General features: G+C 40.0%; 2 protein-coding genes across 2 annotated transcripts; one reads left to right on the top strand and one right to left on the bottom strand.

Moving 5' to 3' along the window:
- Nucleotides 1-1692: 1692 nt before the first annotated feature.
- MEE40 (Pentatricopeptide repeat (PPR) superfamily protein) lies at nucleotides 1693-5017 on the top strand. The gene has a single exon (XM_077360093.1). It carries the CDS (start codon nucleotides 2357-2359, stop codon nucleotides 4664-4666), a length of 2310 nt encoding a protein of 769 aa, XP_077216208.1. The 5' UTR covers nucleotides 1693-2356; the 3' UTR covers nucleotides 4667-5017.
- Nucleotides 5018-10040: 5023 nt separating this feature from the next.
- LOC143850829 (Pentatricopeptide repeat (PPR) superfamily protein) lies at nucleotides 10041-13496 on the bottom strand. Its single transcript, XM_077360091.1, has one exon. The coding sequence runs from the start codon at nucleotides 13320-13322 to the stop codon at nucleotides 10572-10574; it is 2751 nt and encodes a 916-aa protein (XP_077216206.1). The 5' UTR covers nucleotides 13323-13496; the 3' UTR covers nucleotides 10041-10571.
- Nucleotides 13497-14459: the final 963 nt, after the last annotated feature.

Genomic DNA, 14459 nt, shown 5'->3' with positions numbered 1-14459 from the left:
GTCATTTTGGTCGTTTCGATATCTCCGACCATTTCGGCTCCACACGTTGGTGACACAGCGGATCCCCAGTGAATCCGGAAGTGTTCTTTTTGTTCTTGAATTTTTGATGTGTCATTAAGCGAGAGGAAGGGAGAGATCACTTCAAGTGCGAAAATGGGTGATGAATTCTTGCATTCAACAAGAAATAAGAAAAAAATGGAAGATTTAGAAAAAAAAAAGAAAAAGATTAGTACTCTAATCTACAATTTCCAAACTGGCTATGTTTGGATTGCAACTTTTTTTTTCTTGGAAATTTTTGGAAAGGAAAAATATTTCTAAAAGGGCAGTGATAAATTCACCCCCTTCAAACAACAATACACTGTGTATTGTTGTTTGAAGGGGGTGAATTTATCACTGCCCTTCTAAAATTGCTAACTTTTTAACCCACGAAAAAAGATATCATGAACCAACCCAATTCAAATTGTATTTTAGAGGGACATTGAGTTTATGATGACATCTCTTAAAATTAACAATAATCATATCATTTTCCCTCTAAATCGTAGAAAGAAAAAAATTTCCCAAGAATTTTTTTCCCGTTGGAAAGGTTCTCTTGCAATGCAAACACAGCTTACGGAGGAATACAGAGGAGATAAAAATCTCTCAAGTCTCTCTCCAAAGAAGAATCTCTACACTTTACAATTATCCAAAAAAAGTCATGATAATGAGAGATCAAGAGGCTTTATATGCGTAGCCCGTAATACAAGGTAAAAATTTAATAGGGAGATGATATTTTTACTCCTCTTGCATTACATGCACACTCCCCTTACAATGTGATTTGACGTGAAAAGTGGGCAACTTTAATACTTTTTTACGTCAAATCACGTTATAAGGTGGCACATGCGTAAAGCCGGGGGTGAAAATATCATCGCCCAATTTAAAAATATACTTACTTATGGTAAAATGATTAAAAGTACAAAATAACCAAGCTACCCCTGCATCCAAGCAATGAAAAAACAAGCAAAATCAATGTCGAGTCTCTCCAAACAAGCAAGCATTGGATGGTGTTGCATCAGTTGGCCTTGATTTTTTAGAGCTCGGATTTTCACCCTGACACTTGCAGAACCATGGTTTTAAATTTCGACCGAAATTTCAGATTTCGGTGGAGATCGACACCGAAATCAACAAAAACTGAAATGGTCATTTATTTCGGCCGAAATTTTGATTTTGCCCAAAATTTAAACCAAAAAAACCTTTGTTTATTATTATTTTAATATTTTACCGAAATTTCGAAATTTCAGGGTTCGAAACTGGTACCGAAACCGAAATTTTAAATCATGTGCCAAACATGCCCTTCATTCCTTTTGTACCTTGAATTTCTCTTTCCAAAGTTATTTTTTTCCAAGATTTTTTCCCATCCAAACAGTCCCTCAAGAGGAAAAGCTAAACCGTTGTTTTTCAACTTTTTTGTAATTCCTTATCTATGCATGGGATATGTCCGTTCTGGATGGATCCAATACCAACGATCAACGGTCTCGAATTCACATGAATGTTTCCCGTGGTACCCAAAACTTCACTTCAGGGAAGATGATATTTTCCACACACCCCACTGACAGATAAATCCCCCCCTTAACGTTGTTCGTTAAGTTTTAAAGGCAAAGAAAAACGTTAAAGGGGGTGATTTTATCCGTTCAGGGGTGCATGATCGCTCTCTTACATTATCTCTTCCGCAATTAAAACTCCACTTTCAAGCTCTGTAACTCCCTTTCCTCAACCACCCCTCAATGAATCCTCCCCTTCTCAATCCCAATGAAGCTAATCCGCTCCCCTCTCACTCTCCCAAGCCCTAATCTCTCCACAAAATCCCTCAAAACCCTCCGAAATTTCTCCAAAACCCCCTCTCCCGAATCCAACGAACGCGACGAAGGATTCATCACAATTCTCCGAGAAATCGTCCGCGGAAATCAAAACTGGAAAATTTCCTTCGAAAACGCCTTCATTCAGCAGCGATTAAAGCCTCACCACGTCGATAAAGTTCTCATCCAAACCCTAGATGATCCAAGGTTAGCCGGCAAAAACTAACCTCAAAAGGGTTTATCCGTTGGAAGTTTCAGAGTTCTCATATTGCTTCTTTCTTCCCTTTTAATATCTTCAATTGCATAGTTCTTTCTGATAATCCACGTTAATTCCTCACTCTCTTCTTTCTACCACTTTTTCCATTTTTTTTCTTCTCTTTTGGGCCTTCTTTCTGCAGTTTGTTAATATTTCTTCCATTTCACAGTTAAATTCAATCTCTTTATCTTTCATTTAACTAGTTACAGACCCATTTCTGTTATTTCATCATTTCACCCTAGTTTCAGGCCTCTTCATATTTGTCCCAATGGCCTTTTCTTCTTCTCTGAAATTCCACCCTTTGATTCTCTCTCAAAATCCAAAACACCCACATCTTTCTTTCTTTCACAAAAACCCTAGCTTCATCTCCATGTCATCCCTCCAACAACATGAACAACTCACAACATCTTCACACTCCAATTCTAATCCTCTGTCCTCTTCTAATATCCATCAAATCCCACCAAATTTCACCCCACAAGACCTACTTAGCTTCCTCCGCCGTCAAAAAGACGCAGAATCGGCACTCCATCTCTTTAATTGGGCCTCAAAGCAGCCAAATTTCATACCCAATTCCTCCATATATGGAGAGATCCTTCAGCAACTTGGGAAGACAGGATCTTTTGATTTGATGAAGGTTCTCATTCAAGAGATGAAGCTCTCTGGGTGTGAGATTAACCAAGGTATATTACTAATTTTCATTGAAAGTTATGCAAGTTTTGGTATGTTTGACAAGGCCATTAGTGTGCTAGGACTGATGGAAGAAGAATTTGGGCTCACACCAGATACATTTAGTTATAATTTTCTGTTGAATGTTCTTGTTGAGGGAGGCAAGCTAAAACTGGTTGAGTCTGTTTACTCTGTGATGAGTGATAAACAAATTAGACCAGATGTTTCTACCTTCAATATCTTGATCAAGGCCCTTTGTAAAGCCCATCAAATTAGGCCTGCCATTTCCATGATGGAGGAGATGTCTAACTATGGTTTAGTACCAGATGAAAAAACCTTCACTACAATTATGCAAGGTTTTATTGAAGATGGGAATATGGAAGGTGCAATAAAAATCAGAGAAAAAATGGCGGAGATCGGGTTCTCGCCAAGCAATGTTACAGTTAATGTTATGATTAATGGGTTTTGCAAAGAGGGCAGAGTAGATGAAGCACTGAGCCTCATACAAGAGCTTTCTGGTGAGGGATTTTGTCCTGATAAATTCACATTCAACATATTAGTCAATGGTTTGTGCAAAATAGGGCATGTTAAGCATGCCCTTGACGTCTTAGATGTGATGCTTCAAGAAGGTTTTGATCCAGATATATTTACATACAATACTTTGGTTTCTGGACTTTGTAAATCTGGCGAGATTGAAGATGCCATGGAGGTTCTGAAACTGATGATATTGAGGGATTGCTTCCCAAACATGGTCACTTACAATACTCTGATTAATAGCATGTGTAAGGAGAACAGGGTGAAAGAAGCCATGGAACTTGCACGTGGGCTGTCGGTTAAGGGCCTTTCACCAGATGTATGTACATTCAATTCCCTTATGCATGGTCTTTGCAAGGCTGGAAATCATAAAATTGCGATGGAACTGTTCGAGGAGATGAAGAATAGTGGCTGCTCGCCGGATGATTTCACTTACAATGTGTTGATCGAAAGCCTTTGTTCTAAAGGGAGACTCGGGCAAGCCTTGAAGTTGTTGAAAGAAATGGAATTGAATGGTTGTGCGCGAAGTGTTGTAACCTATAATACTCTGATCGACGGTCTTTGCAAGAATCGTAGAGTCGAAGAAGCAGAAGAGATCTTTGATCAGATGGAATTTCAAGGAATTTCGAGGAATGTGGTCACTTATAATTCCCTCATAGATGGGTTGTGTAAGATGAGGAGGGCAGATGAAGCCGCTGAGCTTATGGACCATATGCTAATGGAAGGACTGAAACCCGACAAGTTCACATACAATTCCCTTCTCTCATACTTTTGTCGGACTGGGAATATAAAGAAAGCGGCCGATATTATCCAGTTAATGACTTCGAATGGATGTGAACCAGATACAGTCACTTATGGAACTCTCATCAGTGGTCTTTGCAAGGCTGGTAGAGTTGGGGTAGCAACTAGGCTCCTAAGAAGTATACAAATGAAAGGGATGGTCGCAGCTCCACAGGCTTATAACCCCATTATTCAAACACTGTTTAAGCAAAGGAAGACAAAAGAAGCCATGAGGCTTTTTAGAGAGATGATAGAGAAAGGTAACCCTCCAGATGCTATCACTTATAAGATTGTTTTTCGTGGTCTTTGTTCCGGAGGAGGACCAATTGGAGAAGCTGTTGAATTCGTGGGTGAGATGGCGGAGAAGGGATTTTTGCCGGAGTTTTCTTCATTTTCAATGCTAGCTGAAGGCCTCTGTGTATTATCCATGGAGGACACTCTGATTAGGCTTGTTGATATGGTCATGAAGAAGGGAAATTTTCCGGCCAGCGAGATATCCATGGTAATGGGCTTTCTTAAGATTCGTAAATTTCACGATGCAATGGCCACCTTTGGCAGTCTCCTGAACAACCGAAAACCCAGAAAAGTTTACAAGTGATAGTGCTGGCTGAGAAGCATCTGCTTAGAGAACTATTAAGACAAAGAAAAATCACTCTCTGGGATGAGCTATGCATCTCATACCCTTAAATATCTCTTTTGAGATGGTACCAAAGCCATGGTACTTCTTCAAGGTAGTTCATTTTCCAACAGATTATAATCTTATCAGCTGTAGTAACTGCAATTTTTTATGGAAAGGCATAAAAAACATGAGTAATGTTGAATTGTCAAATGTACGACAACGAATTATTGGCTTTGTACAATGGCTGTTTCACTTGATATTGTAACCTGGTATTTGTAAGTAAAACTGCTACTTACTGTCAGAGACATGGATTTGTGCTCATTTTTCAAATTTTCTCAATATTTAGATTAATTCCTTCCAGCAAGTTTCTTGATAATGAACATTGAATCAAGACCATGTTGGAATTTTAACCAGGGTCTTTGAATTCTTCAGAGGATTTCAAATCTATTACTGCATAAGGTCTTCTGGCCCAATAGCCCATGCAGCACCCTTAGGAAGATTTAAGGGCATATAAAATATTAAGGATTTTCATTTCAGTTACGGCCCGTTTGGATACCTCCCACTTTGTATTTGGATTTGGAATTGAGTTTTGAATACAAATTGAATAGATCCGGCAGCTCATGTAGAGGGAGACAGAGAGGGAAGGGGGTACTTCCTAGTGGAGGGGAGAGGTTGAGGAGCAAAGAGGGTGAAGGAAACTGCCAGATCTGTGGATTTCCAATTTCTTATTTCCACAGCATATTTAGAAATCTGATTTTTTTTCAATGTCGCTGAATTAGAAATCCAAGAATTTGATCCGATCCAAATTACAGTGCAAAAAGGGCTGCAAATGTGAGAAATCCAAATCAAAATCTTCTCGGCATCCAAACGGGCCCGTGGTCAATTCTTGAAAATACTAGATTCCGATATTACCTTCAGTTAATTACTATCATATACAACCAATTTTCAAGACGGATTTCTGTGCTTTGAACTGAAGCAGTACGTACAACCAAAGATTTACAGGCCTGCAACTTTACAAGAAGCACAAGAAATGGCCAAATTAAGGAAATGCATGCAAGAAATTGAAAGAATTTAAGCTTCTATTTTAGAATTTCTAAAGATGTTTTGCCTGGTTTCTTATTGGCTTCTTAATCTTTTTCTACACAATATAAAATTGCCTGTCCCCAGTCCCTCTTCATTGTATGCATAGCCAATATGTAATTAAAGTACTGATTCAGCCAAGCCAAATTAGACCGGTGAGATTGCGATTTAGAAATCCATCTCGATCAGGAAAGATAGAACCAGTTTAAGAATGAGAAAGCTTGATGAAGAAAATCAAACCCAAATCACGCTTAGGATTATGAAGAAATCAGACCCAAATCACCCTTAGATTTATCATGCCTTTTTTTCAAAAGAAAGAAGAAAGAGGCGGTAAGAAATTTCTGGGTCAAGGGTTGGTCATACTGTAACATGTCAGAAAAGGCTCACACTTGAGGAAGCTAAGCATTTTCTGGGGTTGGAATTTTTGTGGATTTTCCTGTTATGTGCCTAGACGGTCGCTTGGGGTGGAATAAATTACTTTTGTATTTTAGAGAATAAGATTAGATCTTACCACATCGGATATATTTAATAGTTAGGATATTTTAGGATGCTAATTTAGATTAAAATAATCTTTATTTAGTTATTTCTCTTATTATCATAAGATCTTTCAAGATCTTTCTATGCTTATCTGTAAGTGCTTTATATAAGCACATATTACATTTCATGGAAATAAATGAAGAAATCATCTTAGAAATTGTGTCTTTTTGCACAAAGGAGGATTGATCCTTCCCTCGAAGTGGATCAAGAGGCTGATCTTCCCTCTAAGAAGATCAATCACGTTACGAACCATTCGGGTTCGTAACATTTCCATCTCTGGAATTTTCTAGATGGATTTTGAACCATCCCTACATTAACCGACTGTAGGGTCTGCAAGTGGAGAGCAAAACTTTATTCATAGAGAGGATTACTAGGCTGTTGGACTTGGACTTGGACATCTTGGGTCTTGAGAAGGAGTTCAAGTGTGATTAGGGCTCCTACCCTTTGTTTAAGAACTTAGTTTGATTTATGATTTGTTTAGACGTGTTAGGGTTTGTAATTCCTGAGTTCTAACTCGGAAACTATGAAGTCAAGTTTTTTTCTTTTTTCTTTTTATTTCGGTTAGGATTTCAATTCCTAAGTTGGGAATGTATACCCTCAACGAAGGGTAAACGAATATTTCTTTTTCGTTGAGAAGGCAACAGTATACTTTTATTAAACTGATTACAGAGATAGGGGGCAAGATGTCCCAGCAATGTAAATCAGTAACAAACAGCCCAGCACAAATTGCCCAGGATTACCCCTACAGGCTACAGCCGTGTGAACCTCAAGTAATCCCTTTCTAATTCTTCTTTCACTAATTTATCCGTCATAGAATTAGCTGACAGCTTCCTATGATTAAACTAAGATAGCGAATCTCCAAAATAATTCTAGCTAGACTATATGGTCCATGGCCTTGGAAGCTGCCCCATGCGAAGGCATTTGAAGAGTCAACTTTGATGATCAGGGGGCCTAAACCAACATTTGAGAACCATTTGAGACCGCAAAGGAGAGTCTTGGCTTCCTCCTCATTTGAGTCGCAAATCCCAGCTGGACCCGAGAAGGATTGTACAACACTCCCTTATCATCACGGAAAACACTATCACTTCTGACCGCCATCGAAGTTGAACTTTACCAAACCCGGTGGCAGGAGACCAACTAGGTGCAGCCATAATCTTCATCCCCTTTCCAGGTAAAGGAATATTTCTAACAGTGAATATCATTTCTCATACAAAACTTATCATTCCAGTATATCAAGCATCCTCACCTTATTTAGTATCTCACTCCACAGCTTAAGGGCCTCCTTGGATGCCACAAAAATCGGTTTTCATTTGAAAATAAATGTTGTTAGGTTAATCTCATTTGCAAACGGGACATTCACCAATAAACTACATCATTTCAAAGACTATTCACCAACCATTATTTGCAAACAATCATATTTAACTTAAAAACCATTTGCATGTAAGATTATATGCAGATTTATTTATTTTTAGTAATCCAAAGAGGTCCTAAAACTTCCAATGTCACCCCTTTGTGGTACTCATTTTAAGTGCCAAATAACTGGATGTCATGGGTCAGCAGAACTCTTGCATTGCATGGTGTTCCAAAACATGGATGCGGGTCAAATGCGGGCAAAGTAAAACCTAGTCGGCCCAGCAGGACGCAGTCGAGTACTCAGTTGACAGGGTTGGGTACTCAGTTGACAGGGTTGGGTACTCAGTTGACGTAGTCATAACTCAGGAGAGCCAAAGGAGATTTAATTAACTTTGTAGGGTAAAATGCAGACTCAGACAGACTCAGACAAGAGCACGGTCAAGATAAAATGGAGTCCACCCGGAGGAGTCCACGATGACACGGGGCAGTTTTGAAACTATGCTTGCACCATTGCGGCACATGCCACACCCCAACATTATCCCGAGTCAGCCTAAGACAAGTGACCTAGCCCAGTGCAAACTAAGGTTAACACTGATGAAACTGCCTTCGTCAGTTTGCTTCTTTGGTCTAATTACTTCAGTAATAATTAGCTTCATAATGGTAGAGCAATCATTTTGATTCATTAAGTTACAAAGTTAGAAACATTTTAGCATTAATAACTTGCAAGCTTGGAATGATATGCACATTTGAAGTCTTAACTTCCAAATGGATAATGGATGGATGTATTGCTAACTGTCAGTGCTTCCTCTTCTAACCTGAACTCAAATCTTTGGCTTCCAACTTCCATCCTGTATATGGTGAAAAACAACCTAGGAGTTTAATAATGAAATATAACTAGAGACAAGTTCTATCAGAAAACAGTTCTTTCAAGTTTTCATTCATGAATTTAAGTATGGATAAAGAATATGATACAATACATATTTACAATTGCAACCAATCTAATGCCTGTGAGGATCCCCCTCTAACACAGTTTTTTTATCAAGCTTCTAGAAATACAAAAATTCAAGGGGCATTTTGTCTAATTATTGGCTACCTCCGGACTGCCCGCGAGCCTTTTTCAGTCTCTAGGTAGTCTCTCTGTACTACTCTCTTCCCTTCCTTCTTTACAAGATTTTGTTACTGTCAGTCATGGAAAAAAATGGCCGGCCGCATGGATTTGCAGATTTTAGAATCTTAGATTTCCTCAAAATCGCGGATGGAAGATGAGAGGAGAGGAGACCGTCCATCATTTTCTGATTCCTCATCCTTCTTTTCGTAGAGCAAGAGAATTGGAGATCGCCCCTGTTTCCAGGTTTTAGAAATCTCAGGATGGAGGAGAGATTTCTAAAACCTGGATTTCTTACTTAAAACCCTTCATCTGCAACCTACTTCCCCCACATCTGCAACCTATTTCCATTGTAAAATCCAGAATTTTACACTGCTTTCTAACTAAAACCTGGATTCTGAAATCCACATATCCAAATATGGGGTTAAAGAATTGCCTCTCAAATGGCCATGAAGGTAGCCAGAGCTTCATGGAGAATTTTTTGTCTGGCTTGAGATGAGAAGCACTATCTTCACATAGGATTAAAGGTCTCTGACCTACAACTTCACATTTTCCACCAGCTATTCTGCAATACACAAGAATGATGAGCCCTGATGAGGAGGGTTCTCATGATGTCCTTTTTGAAAGAAAATGATGATTCTCATGAAATCCTGGTAGCAATGCTTCCATGCTCTTGATTTGAATACTCTTCTCAACAACTTTTAGCTCCATGCCGCTTCCAGACTGACTAATATATGCAACTCCTCAGGGCGTCGAATACATATGTGAAGTTATAGTGCAAGCACGATTTTCATGATTGCTGTCTAGTAAATGAAACAAGTCCTTCCGTACAGTCATTCGACCCTACCTTCCCTATTTCTGTACATATAGTCAGAAACTCTCGCTCTGTACAAAGCCAGCAAAACTAACACCAACCCCCCTCCTCCCCCCCCCCCCCCCCCCCCCCCCCCCCCCGCGGGCGCCCCCCAACACACCAGCACCCACACGCGCGTGCAATCTTACCAATGGCTCAAGAACGGTCTCGCAGCACAGATTGACTTCCATGAGCCCGATGCTCTTCCTGAAGGCAGATCTTGCACTCCCAATCCCCACGCCCACTCCTCTATTTTCTACAGATAATAGCATGCCATAAGGTCTCCTTTTCCTCACCAAACCACGACCACTTGCCCAAGAGAGAGATGTTGCACAAATCTTTCAAAACCTGAACTGAACTCAAATCTTTTGTATGGTGAATAACAAACTACAAGTTCAATAATGAAACATAACTACAGACATGTCTATCAGAAAACAGTTCTTTCAAGATGTTCATTCATGAATTTAAGTATGGATAAAGAATATGATACAATACATTTTCTTTTTTGGCCAGTAATCTGGGATCGAAGCTCCGACCTCAAGGTGGAGGGCAAAAGCCTTTAACGTTGAGCTAGACGCCCAATCCCTACAATACATAATTACAATTGCGACCAATCTAATACCTATGAGGATCCCCCTCTAGCACAGATTTTTTATCAAGCTTCTACAAATACAACAATTCAAGGGGCATCTTGTCTAATTATTGGCTACCTCCGGACTTGCCATGGGCCTTTTTCAGTCTTTAGGTACTCTCTTTGTACTTCTCTTCTCTTCCTTTTTACAAAATTTTGTTGCAGTCAATCAGGAAAAAAATACCTTAGAGAATTGCCTCTCAAATGGCCATGAAGGTAGCCAGAGCATCATGCAGAATTTCTTGTCTGGCTTCAGATGAGTAGCACTACCCATTGAGACAAGTCCATGTAGAAGGGTATTATAGTTAAAGTGTAAGCATGATTTTCATGATTGCTGTCCTGTGAATGAGACAAGTCCTTTTGTACTACCCATTGAACAAGTTCCATGTAGGAGGGTATTATACGTAACCCAATTTGGTTTCACACCCCTTATCATCATATCATCATGCAACCCAAAAGCCTTCACAAGTTCTCCATTAATGCAGCACCCATATATCAGAAGATTATATGCTAGTGTATCAGGCTTCACCCCCTTATTTAGCATCTCATTCCACAGCTTAAAAGCCTCTCCTAAGTCACCCTTTCTACAGTACTCATAAATAAGCGATGAATAACTTATGCAATCAGGGTACGTACCATCATTGACCATGTCAACCAGGAGCTCTGTCGCATCCCCAGTCCTACCCAATTTGCAGAAACCACTAATCAATATATTATAAGTCACAGTGTTTGCTAAAAACCCTCTAAGCATCCCTTTATGCAGTTCCACAGCCTTCTCTACATTTCCTTCCTTGGCAAAATGGTCAAGAAAACAACCAAAAGTCATTTGATTAGGAAGGGATTTTTGAACTAGCATTTCCTTACATAGCATCTCTGCTCTATCCAGAAAGCCAGCCTTACACAAGCCATTTATTAGTACTGTGTATGTTACAACATTTGGGAATTGACCTTCCCTGACCATCTTATTCCAAAAACCAAAGGCCTCTGCAAGGTTTCCCAGTTTACAGTATCTATCAATAATATTTGTATAAATCACCATGTCGGGGTTCAAACCTCTATGAGCCATCTCCTTCAACATCTCAAATAATCTCACATCATCGTGATATTTCAGAACTCCATGAATAAGCACACCATAACAAACAAGATCCATTTGAACACCTCTTTCCACCATCTCTTTACAAGCACCATAGGCATCGCTTAGCCTTCCTTCTTTACAGTACCCGTGTAGAAGTGCACTTAAACACATCTCATTCAGACTATGATGCTCTTTGTGGAGGTCATCCACAAATTCTTTGGCTTCTGACACTCTGCCGGTCATACATAGTCCGCTTATCAAGGACCTATAAGTATATGTATCTGGTACAAGACCATTTTCTATCATTTCATCAAACAGTTCAAATCCTCTTACAGTGTTTCCTCCCCTACAATGCCCATCAATCATAACATTATAAGTCACTTCATTTGGCACCACTTTGCTCTCCACCATTTGATTAAACAGTTTACCCGCTTCAACCATCATATTCACACGGCAAAGACCACTGATGAGCGTAGTAAATGTGTAAGTGTTCGGCATGACACCTCTCTCTGACATCTCATAATGGATCTCAAACGCTTTGCTCAAGTTCCCTTCCCTGCAATACCCATTTATCATCGAAGAATAAGTTACTACAGTAGGCACCAAGCCCTTATTGATCATATCATGAAAGAGTCCCTCTGCCTTAATCAATTCCCCGCACTGGCAATACTCATTTATCAAAGAATTGAATGGGTAAACAGTAGCCGTTACTCCCACCTCCGCCATTTTATCAAGCAAAAGACGTGCATCTTTCAGCCTCCCCTTTTTGCAGTATGTGTCAATCAAAATCGAATAAGTAACATCATTGGGCAATAAACACGTCCCCATCTTCGCAAAAAGCAACTCCGCTTCATCTAACTTCCCAACCTTACATAGAGAATTGATCAATGCATTGTAAGCAAACAAATTGGGTATTACCCCAAGCTTTCCCAATCTATTAACCACAGTGAAAGCGTCCACAACCTTTCCTTTCCTCCTAAGCGCCTCAACCAGGCAAGAACAAGCGGCTTCGCTCGGAAAAAGCCCCAATTCAATCATTTCATCCGACAATTTTATACCCATTTCTAAATCTCCCTCCTTGCACATACCAAGTATCAGTATACAGTAGGTAACCACATCGGCATTCAACCCCTTTCCCCCTAATGAATTCTTAAACTTTATGGCCTCTGAAACTCTCCTATTCTTGCACAAACCATTGATCAACACATTATAAGTAACGACACTCGAATTACACCCAGTCCTCTCCATCTGGCCAACCATGTCCTTAGCCCTAACAAAATCTCTCAATTCACATAAACAACGAACCATCGTCGTGTAAACAAAAACATCAGGACAGACCCCTGACTGAGTCATTTCATCAAACACATACAATGCAATATCAAACCGCCGAATTTTCACCAATCCATTCAAAACATTACTCAAAGTCCTAACCTCCGGCAACATTCTCCGCCGCATCATAAGCTTAACAATCTTAACAGCATCTAAAACTCTTCTATTCTCAACATACGCTTGGATCAAAAAATCAAACCCTAGAGTAGACTTAAACCGGCATTCATAATAAGAATTCACAAAGCATTCGAAAACATCGTTAGGGTTTACGGGGCGAAAGAGGAGGGTTTGGAGGAGAGAAGTTGCAGGCCAGTAGAGATTAGATTGAACCAAAGAATGAACTAAAATGGAGAAAGAAAATGTTGAATGATTGAAATTTTTGTGAAGACCTAAAAAATTGAAGAATCTTAGGGCTAACCTCGGATCATCTAGGGTTTGGATGAGAACTTTATCGACGTGGTGAGGCTTTAATCGCTGCTGAATGAAGGCGTTTTCGAAGGAAATTTTCCAGTTTTGATTTCCGCGGACGATTTCTCGGAGAATTGTGATGAATCCTTCGTCGCGTTCGTTGGATTCGGGAGAGGGGGTTTTGGAGAAATTTCGGAGGGTTTTGAGGGATTTTGTGGAGAGATTAGGGCTTGGGAGAGTGCGAGGGGAGCGGATTAGCCTCATTGGGATTGAGAAGGGGAGGATTCATTGAGGGGTGGTTGAGGAAAGGGAGTTACAGAGCTTGAAAGTGGAGTTTTAATTGCGGAAGAGATAATGTAAGAGAGCGATCATGCACCCCTGAACGGATAAAATCACCCCCTTTAACGTTTTTCTTTGCCTTTAAAACTTAACGAACAACGTTAAGGGGGGGATTTATCCGTCAGTGGGGTGTGTGGAAAATATGATCTTCCCTGAAGTGAAGTTTTGGGTAACACGGGAAACATTCATGTGAATTCGAGACCGTTGATCGTTGGTATTGGATCCATCCAGAACGGACATATCCCATGCATAGATAAGGAATTACAAAAAAGGTTGAAAAACAACGGTTTAGCTTTTCCTCTTGAGGGACTGTTTGGATGGAAAAAAAGAAGTTTGGAAAGAGAAATTCAAGGTACAAAAGGAATGAAGGGCGTGTTTGGCACATGATTTAAAATTTCGGTTTCGGTACCGGTTTCGAACCCTGAAATTTCGAAATTTCGGTAAACTATTAAAATAATAATAAACAAAGGTTTTTTTGGTTTAAATTTTGGGCAAAATCGAAATTTCGACCGATTATCAGAAAGAAGTATGCAATTGAAGATATTAAAAGGGAAGAAAGAAGCATGTGTATGGAGGAAATGAGGATATGAGAACTCTGAAACTTCCAACGGATAAACCCTTTTGAGGTTAGTTTTTGGTGGAGGAACATACACACTAGGTCTACTCCAAGGCTCTTGTCTTTCTTGTCTTTTATATTTAAAGAGGGGCGCTGATATTCCCCCCCGCCCCCCCCCTTTGTAGGCTATTTTCCACCCCCTTGACGGCTGGCTAACGTATTCCCACCATTTGACCGGTCTCTCTCTCTCCACACACACAACAGGAACAGTTGGTGGGCCCAACAGAAACCATTGGTGGAATGGTGGGCCCATCTTTGAACAACGTAGGCCCCACCCATACCACACCATAGGATAATCAAAACCGTCCATTTGATGGGCCATAAACGTAAATAGGTTGTGTCCCAAAATATTTTTCCATAGGCGGATCCTAGCCCTCCGATCTAAATAGAAACTACATCCTATGCAACCTCTATAGATTGTAGGGTTGTGATCATCCTACGGAAAT

Source organism: Tasmannia lanceolata, unplaced genomic scaffold, assembly GCF_043159265.1.
Source record: "Tasmannia lanceolata isolate RefF3 unplaced genomic scaffold, GAP_Taslan_0.1 ptg000018l, whole genome shotgun sequence".
Classification (NCBI taxonomy): domain Eukaryota; kingdom Viridiplantae; phylum Streptophyta; class Magnoliopsida; order Canellales; family Winteraceae; genus Tasmannia; species Tasmannia lanceolata.
The sequence above is the reverse complement of the archived record's forward strand: the minus strand, read 5'-3'. Positions and strand labels throughout refer to the sequence as shown.